This window comes from Agelaius phoeniceus, chromosome 1 (assembly GCF_051311805.1).
Source record: "Agelaius phoeniceus isolate bAgePho1 chromosome 1, bAgePho1.hap1, whole genome shotgun sequence".
Lineage (NCBI taxonomy): Eukaryota > Metazoa > Chordata > Aves > Passeriformes > Icteridae > Agelaius > Agelaius phoeniceus.
The window spans coordinates 50408465-50420919 of NC_135265.1; the positions used below are offsets into that span (position 1 = coordinate 50408465).

Consider the following 12455-nt stretch of genomic DNA (forward strand, 5'->3'; position numbering starts at 1 on the left):
ATAAGACAAATGTGTTGAGCAACCCAGTAAGTTAATCTCCCAGTGAAGTTCTATTTGAGAGGTTTCTCTGGTAGGCAAGGTGTGTGCTTGCAAAAGTTTATAATAACAGAGAGGTTTTGGAGAATGGGGAATTACTTGTTTGCAGATCAGATGCTGCTCTCTCAGGAAATGGACACAAGGCACCAGAAATTTAGTGATGAAAACTTCTATCTAAGCTAGGATCTCTGCAGCTCTTCATAGTTTAGTCTTCCCCAAAGCTTTATTGGCAGAGTTGTGGCGATTAGCAGCATGATCTGTTTCTTAACTTGTATAGCAAAGCCAGTAAGTGATGCTGACAGTATAAGTTACTTAAACTAACATAATTTTATCTAAGTTGGTCTAATTATATCCATCCTGTAGGATTTACAAGAGTAACTATCTGAAACTATCGTTCTTGTTTAAAAAAATAATCTTGTCTAATGTTGGTCCAAGTGGTTTTTACTTGAGCAACTGCTGCTTCTTTGTTGCTCTCAAATGTTTTCCTGACCTAAGGCAAACTGAAAGCATCTATATACTAAGTGACTGTCACTCACCTGAAGATGAAAGAACACCTTTGTGCTTCATGCAGATACTTGAGACTGAAGAATACTTATTTGGTAGTTTTATGAGAGGTTTTATATAGGTTTGTCAGTTGAAGTTCACAGATCAGTTTTTGAAACATGTAAATAAGAACATTTAGAATGTTAGAATGTGTTAATACAACAAGGTCTCTATGCACAGTATATCAGATAGCTTTAGCTAACTCAGTAGTTTAAAACCTGAAGGGAAATTTCAAAACTTCTCAGTCTCCATCCAATTTTCTGAACATTAGGTTCCTGTTTTACAGAACCAGACTTATGGAAAGATGCTATTCTAGACTATTTTTGTAATCTTATGATACCTGGAAAGATAAAGTTATGAGTTACTGAGATTGAGATCGGTCTGTACAAGAGGGTAGTATCACAGTCATTGCCTTAAAAGTCACCCTTGCCATCTCAGAGGTTGTAATTCAGATCATGAAGCACTGGAATTTCCTTCCCTGGCCCCCAACAGATACCACTTTAAAAGTAAATTATAAGGCCTGACCCAAGGATAAACAAGTAGATGTTGCAAAGACTGAGAGCTACAGAAGATTCAGGAAAAATCCCAGTTACAGAGACTAACAGACAACAGAATGCACATTCAAAGAATTAAATATGACCTTTGCAACATCTGCCCACTATGGCTGGGAACAGAATGTGGTTATTATTGCAAGTACCATGCTGAAGAAACAATTAGGTTTTGTGCCTTCATCGTTGATAGGGTTGTTGTGATCTATTATTTATAGTTTGTGTGTGTGCACTGGCTTGTTTGTTTATCTTTGTTTGGTGTCAGCAGTTTCCTTAGATCCACTCCCTGTCTTGTGAGAGACTCTGTCCATTTCACCATGTAGCTTCTGCAGTTGTCCTTCCTTGAGTTCATTTTGTTTAAGTATTGCTCTATTCCCCTCAGCCTATACTTAGACTTTCAGCAGCTGTACTTTTTTACTGCCTGGTCTAATTTCCTTCCTTGTCTAACTCATTTGTATCCTGAGTCAGCTGCTGGATTGTGCTGCCTTGGTGTTTGTATGGCCCCACAGTGAGGCAGACTAGGGAACTTGCTTAGTGAAACTATTCATCTTGGCCAGTTTATTTTATTCTTGGTTTAGCCCCTCCCTGTAGTGACTTAGTGTTCAGCTGTACCAGTGCTGGAGTGAGAGAGGTCAGTAGGAGTGAGTGGGAGTTGCCAGTTAACCTATTATATGAAAAGCTGAGTAAGTACTTGAGCTTATCCTGGCCATTTATCCCACGCAGAGCTGAAGCTGCTGTCTGTTCCTAATTTACAGCTGATTGTTGATTAACCTACAAAGCCAAAAGGGTAACAGTAATTTTTTCTTTCAGTTCAGAATGAACTGCATCTTTTGCTTCAGTCTCTGATAGGTAAGAAATGAAGCTTTTGAACTAGGTGAGACAAAGGCAAAACATTTTGTCGTATTTCAGAAAGAAAAAAAAATGTACTCCCCATCATTTTACTGTAGGTATTTTTAAGTAAGATAATTATTGCCTACAGTTAGAGTTTTCTGAGGGATAAAAGAAATCTGAGAAACAGTATCCCTTTCAGAGTTTACTAATGTTAAATTGAGATGCATGTTGTATCAGAAAATAGTTAAATTTTTTAAGGGAAACATTTTGAGAAAACGATTTAGGAACAAAAAGTGAAACTGCTTTTGGGTATTTGTTACTCCTAAGTGTCTATACCCTGGAATTCCCTTTTTTCACAGGGAAATTTTTTGTTTGACATTTTTGTCAAAAGACTTATGAAAGTAGAAAAAAAATAATTTGACTAGTAAAGGCCTGCTACGAAATAAAAATGGAACAAATTTTTTTGTACTTTTAAGCCAGCACTTGTATACTTTATTTAACAGTTAGACATGCTTTGAATGAGCAGTTCTCTTTTTCAAAACAGGAATACAAGTGCAAAATCACATCAGCATCTTTGTTTTTCCATATTGTTTTGTCATCTCATGATGTACAGATTTGTAGATAATACTGGGGAGAGCATCAAGGCCATAAAGCAAGTGAACATTCCAAAGCTGTGATATATTGGAAGTATTTCAAGTGTTTTAGTCTGAAGAGGGAAAGAACTCAACCACAGGAATTAACTCCTGGGTGAAAAAATTGATTTCACAAAAGACTGGGTAGTTCCCTTGCTTGCATACAGTACCCTTTCTGGTGTTGAGTTATTCCCAGTGCTGAACTCAGCCTTATGACTGCAATAAACTGTCTTCCAAAAAAAGACTCCTAGGGCCTTGCAAAGTGTTAGAAACCTTTAAGTATTACTCATGAAAGTGTCATCTCTTTAGCAGTCTGCAGGAAGTGAGGGATTTTTTTTTTTTACCTCCATTTCTAGACTCATTGAGCTTCAGTTTAAAAAACAAAACAAACCTGAAAATGCACACACAAAAAAGAGAAACCTATCAAACCCCCACCACTCCACTGTAAAACTGAGAGGGGCTTCAGGTGCTGTGATATGCTTCCATTTCAAGTCTGTCTGTTATGTTTGGTATATCCTCACCAGCTTCCTGAAGTGGAACTGAGGCTTCCAGGGCTCTATGGGAGTTCATCTAACTAAAAGGCTTGAAGGATAAGAAAAAGTAAAGGTTAGGAATGAAAACTAACAAACAATGTGGATAAATGTCTTGCATGTATTTTTATTCCTCTCCACGAGAGAATTTTTTCTTCTCGGTCTCAGCTGAAAAAAAAAGCTCAGTTGGATTTAAGTCCAAAGACAGGGTAATATAATTACCCAGCTGATGTGGCTCTGAATTTTAGCTGCACTTAAAGATGTTAAAAATGCAGTGGGGTTAAAGCCCCCTAGAATTGTTTATAGTATTCTTGCCTTTAGGAACGTGGTAGCTGAACTTGTCCCTATTTGGTCAAAGGACTGTGTGTTCCCTGGGGAGCCTTGAACATGCACTGTTCAGTGGAAGGAATTAATACTAGAGAGAGATACAAGAAATTTGTAATCACAACCTTGGTCTGAGAAGGTAAGCAACAAAACAGCTTATATGTGTGCTCTGTCAGATATATCAGTTTGGGGTCTGGAGGCAGCACTGTCTGAAATTGAGAATTTAGTAAAGCTCTGGTGTTGCTTTTGTGGAGGAGAGTCAAGCCTTACAAAAGCATGAGAGATCCTTTGAAGGCATCTGCATGTGTATGACTGTTATGTATCTTGTGAGCACAGTAAAATAGTTTCTCCTGAATTGGGAAACAGCAGGTGGAGTTCTGTCATTTTTTGATTGTCTCTACAGAAACAGTGACTTGGTAAACAGACTTGGTAAAAATACTTACAGAGAGATTAAAAGGGAAAGGGAAAAATTGAACAGTATTTTTCCTCTTTAAGCAGTGTGGACTTTTGACTTCTATACTATATGAAGAAAAGTTACTTCATACTTTGTTCTGGTATGCATATGCCATCATGTAGTTGAGGAGAAGGATCAGTGAAATAGAAGTGAAATGTGGTTTACAGATAACTTTGAACCATATTTTTTTTTTTTACCAGTCAACAAGATAATAAAACAACTTTTGGAGAAAGAAAATTGGATTGTAGATGTGAACTAGTTGTTAAAACTCAGGAAGATGGAGAGTTCTCTGTGTCTGGACTATGTCAAATGGATTTTAAATAGTAGTCTGTCCCTCTTCTTTCTCTTTTTGAAGTAAAAAATTGTTATTCTTTGGATAAAGGATTTTCCTTAATCCTCAGGAGGCACTACTAGATGATGTTCAGGTGTTAGAAATACCTGTCATGTAATACATGCTGTTTCCTAATTTTAAAAGTGATACTTTAGGGTGGACTGAAGGTGACAGCATGTACTTACTTAGCAAGGGCAACTTCATCTTCTTTTAATCTTTATGACGTACAGCAGTGAGCTAGAAAGACTTGCAACCCAAACATTTTTCTATATTTTTGTGTTCATGGCCTATATGTGTCAATTTGTAATGTTTCTGTAGTTCATTCCCTAGAAAAAAAAATTGGTAAGTAAAGGATGGGAATGCAAAGTACTTTTTGCCCTGTGTTAGCATAGGTATTTGTGTATTTATGTAATTGAATAATAATACAGAACTTTTATAACCTTACTTTTCTATTTACTTTTCATGAGTAGGTATTGTATATTGACTCTATTTTGTTTCCATGAGATTTAAATGTCAGAGTATTTATGGCCAAACAAATGAGGTTATGATCTGAGCATCGAAGCAGCTGTTTGTACCACCTACTTTAATGTGGTGCCTCTGGGCCAAATTATTGCTTTCAAGGTGTCTCTCCACAAAATTCTGCTCTGACAAGGATATTCTCCCTTTGAAGAGCTGTAGAAGTTTGTGTGGCAGAAGGGTGTGTTCTGGGTGTAAATGAATCTTTCTCTCTTCATTTTTTTTTTAGCTGGTCAAATAGTCATTAACTTTATGGAAGGGTTTGTTCCCTCTACTCTCTGGAAGGAGAAGAAATAGGTGGTTATAATTTCTTTTTGCTCTTCTGGCTGCCGCTGGCAGTTGTGACAGATGGTGTTGGAGATACACACATTGAAATGTGTTGTGTACAGCATCTCTTTGCAGCATCCTTGAGCTAAGGCACTCAAAATCTATTAGATATTCCTATATCATACTGCAGGTACTGTGTTCAGGTTCTGTGTTTTTACACTAATGAGCCACAAAGATATATGAGAGCTCTTGTTCTGCACAGCAGTGTTGAGATCTAGTAAGTTTGCCACCAAATTTGTAGAAGTAGTGCACCCTCGTGCTTCCAAACTGGACATGTATACAAAGACAGCAGGCATAATTTCCTTCACTAGACTTAAGAGATCAGGGACTGTAAACCATGGCTCTTAGAGTGCAGCCACCAAAATTTTGATTCATCAAGAATTCCTGGCTTTTTTTTCTTGGTTGACCATTCAGCCTCTTAAATGCTTTTTTTTAATGGTTTTTATTTGTTCTGTAGTTAGTGAAATATTTGTCTTCTCTGTGTGATGCCTCTATTTCATTCTGCCAGTTAGGAAGGACATTCTGCCATCTACCCTGTAGGCCTCACTCTGAAAGAGGCACTTGTTCCCAAATGCTCATTTGCTATGACAGATTATGTTTTTCCTTTCAGAAAGGAAATGTTCAACAGGACTGATTCCATGTGGTTAATATGTTTTGTCATATTACCTTCCTGATGCAATTATTGAAGATACTTAAAGATTCTGCCAAGCTTCACCTTGTGCTTGGAGTTCTAGACTTGTAGCATAGCCTGGATTTGATGACCTTTGATTTGATAGCAAACTTGAGCTCATTTCTTTAAAAAGGGGGCTTTCTTGATAAACTGAGTTTTTTCAGGAGAGCAAAATCCAGACATTGTTTTCAGGTAGTTTTCTTGCTTAGAGTTGTCTTAGCTTCTAAGACAAGATGTTAATAAAATTTGCAAGGTATACCAGTGTGAAACCAGCAAGTTACCTGTCAGTATTCTTCCCTGGTCCTTCTGCTGGGCATCTTTGGCTGTCATGTGAAAATAGTTCCATCATGAGTGGTCTGAAAATAAGGTCACTGAAGTTCAGATTTTGCTCCAGTGCAAATTCTCCTCACTGTGTCTTTTTTTTTGTGGCTGAAGATCTTGTAACCTTAAGACTAAGAAATGTGCCTCACACTTCTTAGCTTCATGTGAGCATACTGGAAAAGACAAAAATCAACCCCCAGACTTTTAGGGTTGATTACTTAAGGCACATATGTTAAGATGAAAATTCATCCTGAGGAATTCCATTTAGTGATAAATAGCTCTTGCTCTGGTAAATAATTTGAAATTTGGGGCTTTATTTTAGAACATTTTTATTGTGAGGGTCTCAGAATCAAATGCAAACTGCTGCTAGAGGATTGTTATATAAAACATGTTTCCAGTTAGACACAAAAATAAAAATTATTGCACCATTAAAGTTGTCAAATTGGAAATTACTTGGAATTGCTCATTTGGGGTAAAAAAAGGTCATTTATTTTCTTGTGGTGAAGTCAGAATTCAAAGTCTTGTGATTCTACACACAATGTACAATTCTGCACAAAAATGCAGCATTTTTGTAAAATATATTAAATGTTTGAAAGTAGGTATGGTGAAAGATGGTTGTAAGAGATTTCAAACCTTGATGTATATTACATCCTATTTAACAGTATTTTATGTTTATTTAGGTTCCTCTAAAGAAGGGGGAGCTGGAGCTGTGGATGAAGATGATTTTATTAAGGCATTTACAGATGTTCCTACTGTACAGGTAAGATGCTGTGTATATTCATGTTTGTCTTCAGAAATATGTTATTTGCAATAATGGGTTAACCTGCTTTTTAAATTTACATAATTTTATATTGTTCTAAGCAAGCATCATTACTTTTCCCTCTGTCTGACCTTAGAGTCTCCATGGAAAGCTCTTCATATTTTCCCAGGAGTTACCAAAAAAAGTGCCACTTTTTTTTTACTCTCCTACTAATTATTACCACATTGTGTTTTGGCTAAAATGCCTTATTACTTTTCTCAAACTTTTTCAGGGAAAGTAATTGGATGTTTTAGTAAGAAAAAGATTACCATGATGTTTGGAAAGTTTGGGGCTAAAATTTCAAGGCATAATCAAGTAATAATAATATAGGCAAATAATTTAAACAGCAAGAATTGTATTTTCAAATTTGCCTGAATTGTAATGATGTGTGTCTGGTATACATGTCCTTATTCTAGTAATACTTTAAAAAATTATTCTAGTGCCTTATTTTCATACTAATGAACTTGTTGGATTCTGAGTTCTTAATTAAGAAGATCAGATTTGAATTTCTATTCTTTTAGTGTGGGAATTGCATGTATTTGATACTTTCACATAGTTGAGTCATTTAATATGTGTGTAGTGTACGAGGGCTATTTTGACTAAGTTTTCCTTGAGGAGCTGAGGTGTGGAACACAACCAAAATCTCAGTAAGCCATAGTTGCCAAATGACAGAAGGATTTTGTAAGACTCCCCTTTCCTGATATGTACTTTTGTTCTATTTTTATTTCCCAAGCATAGTTATTTGTTAGATCTGCTTCTGCAGGCAGCAATACTGTCTGCTTTCATGAGGGAGCCCTCAATCTCCATGATCCCTGTCACATCAAGGAAGTCTTTGTCTAACACTGTAAGAGCTTTATGTATCTCTGCCTCTTCCGACTGTTAAGAATTCTTCGGAGGATAAAAACATGCAGCTCTTAATATTGTTTATCCCTGTTATGTTGAACAGAGCCATGTTCCACAAAACAGAGAATGTGATGCTTATAGTTCAGTGCCTTAGTGTGTGCAGTCCCAAGGACAGAGTCCCACACAGAGTTCTCTGATTACTCAGGCTGGTTGGTAACACTGCAGGAACAAAACTGGGGTGACCACAGGACACAGACCAACACATGTTATTTTCTGTCTGACTGCTCAATGGCCTAGGAAGGCAGGTCATTCTCTAAACTGCAGGAGATAGAGGAGAAAGCCATTTGTCTTTACTAATCTCCCTCAAGCTGAGGTGAGGAGGCAGGAGAGAAATGTGTGGCTGACTCCAAAATTACCTATTTGTTGCATGGATGAGCACACAAGAAAAAAACATTTTTTTTTAGTGTCCTTAGGAATAATGACTTCCTTGCCAACTTCCTGCTTCTGGTCGTGGACAGTCTCTGATCTTTCAGAAAAAAAAAAACAAAGCAGATTTCATGTTTTGCAGCCATGTTAATTGTTAAGGAAGTGGGAAATTTCTGTTAGACTTGTGAAGAAAGAATGTTTATGACCTACAAATATTGGTAGTTTACCAATAATTATTCTAAAAGCATAGGACAGCCTGAGGAGAGAGAGTTGTTTGGATGTTACTGGGCCCATTCCTGTGTCTTTTCTGTTTTCATTACATTTATGGGTTTGAGTAGTGGCTTCAATGAAAGTAAGAAAGAAAAACCAGATTAAATTCTGGATCAAGATTAAGTGCATTTGAATTAGTCAAATAAATTGAGATTACTTAATCTGTAGGTATGTTTTAAATCATCCTTAAAAGTCTCCAATGACAGATCTGTCTTTCCAGTAAGCTGTTCATATGATTGCTCATCTTTTTTTAGGAATGTCATGTTGTTTACCTGTACCCAGTTTTTAAATCCCCATATTGAAAATACTTTCCATCTGTACAGTTATTATTCCTACTTGTGTTTGATCTTTTAATTTTTCTGTCTTTGATGTTACAGTTGCCTTTAATGAGGTGTGTTTATGTTGCCCTCTAATGGATAGCAGCAGTTTATGAACAAGATGGGTGATTTTAGATGTAGTCTCATGGATCTGTGTGCTAAAAAGTACTGTAGTGACATCATTGTGCACTCATATTCAAGGTTACAACCGCCCTGTTTTTACAGCTTAAGCCTTTGCTGAAACAGAAGAAAATTCTGTGTTCAGATTATTAGGAATAACTCCCATTAATAGCTAAAATTTGTTTGAAAGAAGTTCAGTTCTTTTTATAAAGTCTGATGTGGGAACTTGTGAGCAAAAAATACATTATGTCATTGGCTGAACACATAGTTTCATCTTAAAAGTGTAATTAATTGAGGCCTCCTAAAAGTGTAATTAATTGAGGGCAGGGAGAAAAGAAATTATTAGAATATTACTTTTTATTCCTGTGAAATTAAGGTAGGCATGTATAACGTTGAAAATACAGGATTTTTCAGTGGAATTATGGTTTTAATTTCATGACAAAATAAAATTATACCACTTATTAAATTCTACACTGCAATGCCAATTTGAATATTCCTAAGTTCAGTTCTGTTTGTGCCAGGTAATTAAAGAAAAAATTCAATTCCTTGCCTGGAAATGCTAATGGGATGGACATTAACCCATTGCACAGTTGCTTCTGTGTTTGCCTGGTGCCCAGCAGGTTTTAGTCTTTCAGCAATAACTATACTGTACAACATGGTCTCTTATGACACAGAGGCTGACAGCAAAAAAGTTATATTTTCTGGATTTGCTTAATGAAACAGCTTGCAAAAGGTTTTTTGTACCTTGACCAGGACTTCAGACTGGGGTTTGAGTGTGCATTGAACAGTCCTCAGATGCCACCAAAAGGCATCATCCTGCTTCCATTCTTGTTGCACCTTGCTTTGTGATAAATTCACAAAGCTGAGTGATGCTGAGAAATGCTGAGTTGGCAAAGAAAATCTTGCCTCTCCTCTTGTAGGATGAGCTTTCTGTGTATTAAAGGTCTGAACTGAGCAGGAGACAGGTCAAAGAGAGAGTTATGGTAAAGGGAGATTCTGAGGAGGTTGAATCATGTCATGAATTCTGATGGTGTGAAGTGTCACTGTAATATGAAACTTCATCTTGAGTTAACCAGTGACCAGACCTTTACACTTTCAAATAAAAATAAAAAATTTCTTTCAGAATGGAAATAAATTTTGATTAAAAAGCTTACTGAGACACACAATACTTTTTTTTTTTTTAAGAATATGGTACTTAGAGAATTAGTGTTAGAATAAACTAGGGTTGTTTAACAACTATTAATAGGCTACCAGTATACACAAATATCTGAAATGGTGATACAGAACTCAGGTTTTGTGGGCGGTGGAGTAGAAAGTATCTTACACTTGGACCCAATTTTTTTCATTAAGTCATTTCTTCATTTTAAGTAAGTTATACATCAGATATTTAGTGACTTCCAGTGAAGGAAACAGTAATCATGAGGAATAGCTTTCTGGTTTTTATGGATGCAGTCATGTCTCCTGTATAGAAGTGCAAAGCTGCTTCCACAGTGTATCCTGGAAGAGCTCACACAGCTGCATGGTAATAAAAATCTCACTTTTGTTGGTAAAGTATATTCAGAAATTGTTTTCCACCTTACAGTGAAGCTGGTCTGGGCGTACTGAGTAATCTGTTTCTGAAAAGGTTCCTACCCTGTTTATTCTGGAAATCCAGTATGAAGGTGTTTCAGAGCTGTGATGTCTTTCACCTCCTCCATATTTCAGCATGAAATATGCATACCTTCATAACCATATTCTGTTAAAGTGTTGGGAAAAGAGTGGATGTCAATAGAGTTAAGATTCCATATCTTTTGTAAGTTAAAATAATTTGATGCTCCAGAAACAGGAAAACTAGACCGCATTTGGAATAACCCTTACAGTAATTTGAAGATGCCTGGGAAATTAAGATATTTTAAAGAAAATATCATTCAGCATAACTGCAGAACAGAAGATCATCATTTTAATGATGATCAAAGATGCATATATATGTACTAGAACAGTGTGTTCCAGAGACAGAGCTCTTAACCAATCTCTGCAAAACAAGGTGTCCTAACCACTGGCCCTCATTTCCTCTGTGTGCTCTTGCACATACAAAAACTATGTCTTAAATAATGAGAGAGCTTCAGGCCCTGCTGTTTAGGTGCTACATAAGTTATCATGCTGGTGTCCAGCTTTCACTGTAGAAAAGTGTGAGTTTCCTTGAAGTCCTGACCCACATCTGCGAGCCCCATGGCTTGGAGGTGTCTCAGGTGGTGTCTGGTATGGGCTTGTGTATGGGCCAGTGAATTTTGCCTAATGGGTTTACATAAAAAAACTCCTGATCTGAAAAACTGGAAATGTTAGCCTGAAGATACTTTAAAAAAAAAAAAAAAAACAAAACAAAAAAAAACACCAAAAAAATGAAACCCTGGCCAGATTAGCTTTCTGTTTAGTAATTTGCTTCATATTCTCTTACACTTGTTCTCAATCTGAAGGGAGAAAGAACATTAAATTTTGTGTATGCAGTGGAAACAGAAAAAAGCTTCCTTTGAGTTATGTCTAGGAAAATAGAAGGGGGGAAATCAGTTAATTGAAAAATAATATTTTTTCATGAGTAGGTTTTTTATTCCTTTCTTCTTTAAAAATCTGTTCTTATACATGTACAGTTCAATAAAGACATTAATGCATTTATAACCAAATAGTGACTGTTGCATGATTAGATTGTTCAGGCTTCAATATTGGTGGTCTTACTGTATAGTGAGAATTTTGACTAGAGGTCCTTATATTTATTTACTGACTGTATAAGTTAATAAATGTTAGTCTTAAAGTAGCAATACATAGAGAAGCTGTAGAAGCCTTTTAATTTAATTTTTCAGACAAATTTTCATTTTAGTGTTCTCACACCCCAGTTAGTTCCTTAGAGAGTCCCAGCTCCAAAAGAGTTGCAATGAATTGAAATGTTGGTTGAGTTTCATTATCAGAGTATGAAAATGAAACTGAGTTTTAGTAGTATTGCAGCAGATTGTCTAAAACCTCTGCTCCTATTGCATTATTTATTTTTTTAAGTGGAGTTAATGGAATTGTGGCTATGATTATCTTATCATAAAGGTGAAGGGTAAAATCTTTGTGATGAGCTAAAAGGAAAGGAAAATGCTGAAAGGAAAATGTTGCTTCTTCAGCCTTTTTTTTTAAAGATATCACTAAGTAATGAATATTCATTACTTAGTGATATCCTTACAGATTGGTCTTAAAATGCCCATTTATAACTCTTACACAGATCTCTGGAACTTTGGGGGTAAGATTTGTGGAATTAGAGTTGTATTTTCACTCTTCTCAAGCTATTTTTCTTCATCACATTACCTGGGATATTAACAATATGAACTTCCTGTTTGTTTTTTTTTTATTATTTATTTTTCATACTTCAGATTTATTCTAGTCGAGAACTTGAAGAAACGTTGAACAAAATCAGGGAAATTCTCTCAGATGACAAACATGATTGGGATCAGCGAACTAATGCGGTAAACTTTTTACCTCATTTTAGGCTTGGGTGGGTGCATTTCATAAAGCACAGACAGTCAGATATTCTAAAATTTTTTTTTCCTAAAGTCATTGCATTCCATGTAATGAAAGAAATTCTCATCTTAATTTTTACACTTTGA

General features: G+C 36.1%; 1 protein-coding gene across 30 annotated transcripts in view; it reads left to right on the top strand.

Annotated features, from left to right (window-relative positions):
- Positions 1-12455, top strand: part of CLASP2 (cytoplasmic linker associated protein 2) — a 147491-nt gene that overhangs the window by 67321 nt on the left and 67715 nt on the right. For all 30 annotated transcript variants that reach the window (XM_077178636.1, XM_054649938.2, XM_077178644.1 and 27 more), the window contains 2 exons: positions 6744-6823; positions 12222-12314. In XM_077178636.1, the coding sequence (XP_077034751.1) occupies positions 6744-6823; positions 12222-12314 (173 nt within the window). The remainder of the gene's footprint in view (positions 1-6743; positions 6824-12221; positions 12315-12455) is intronic.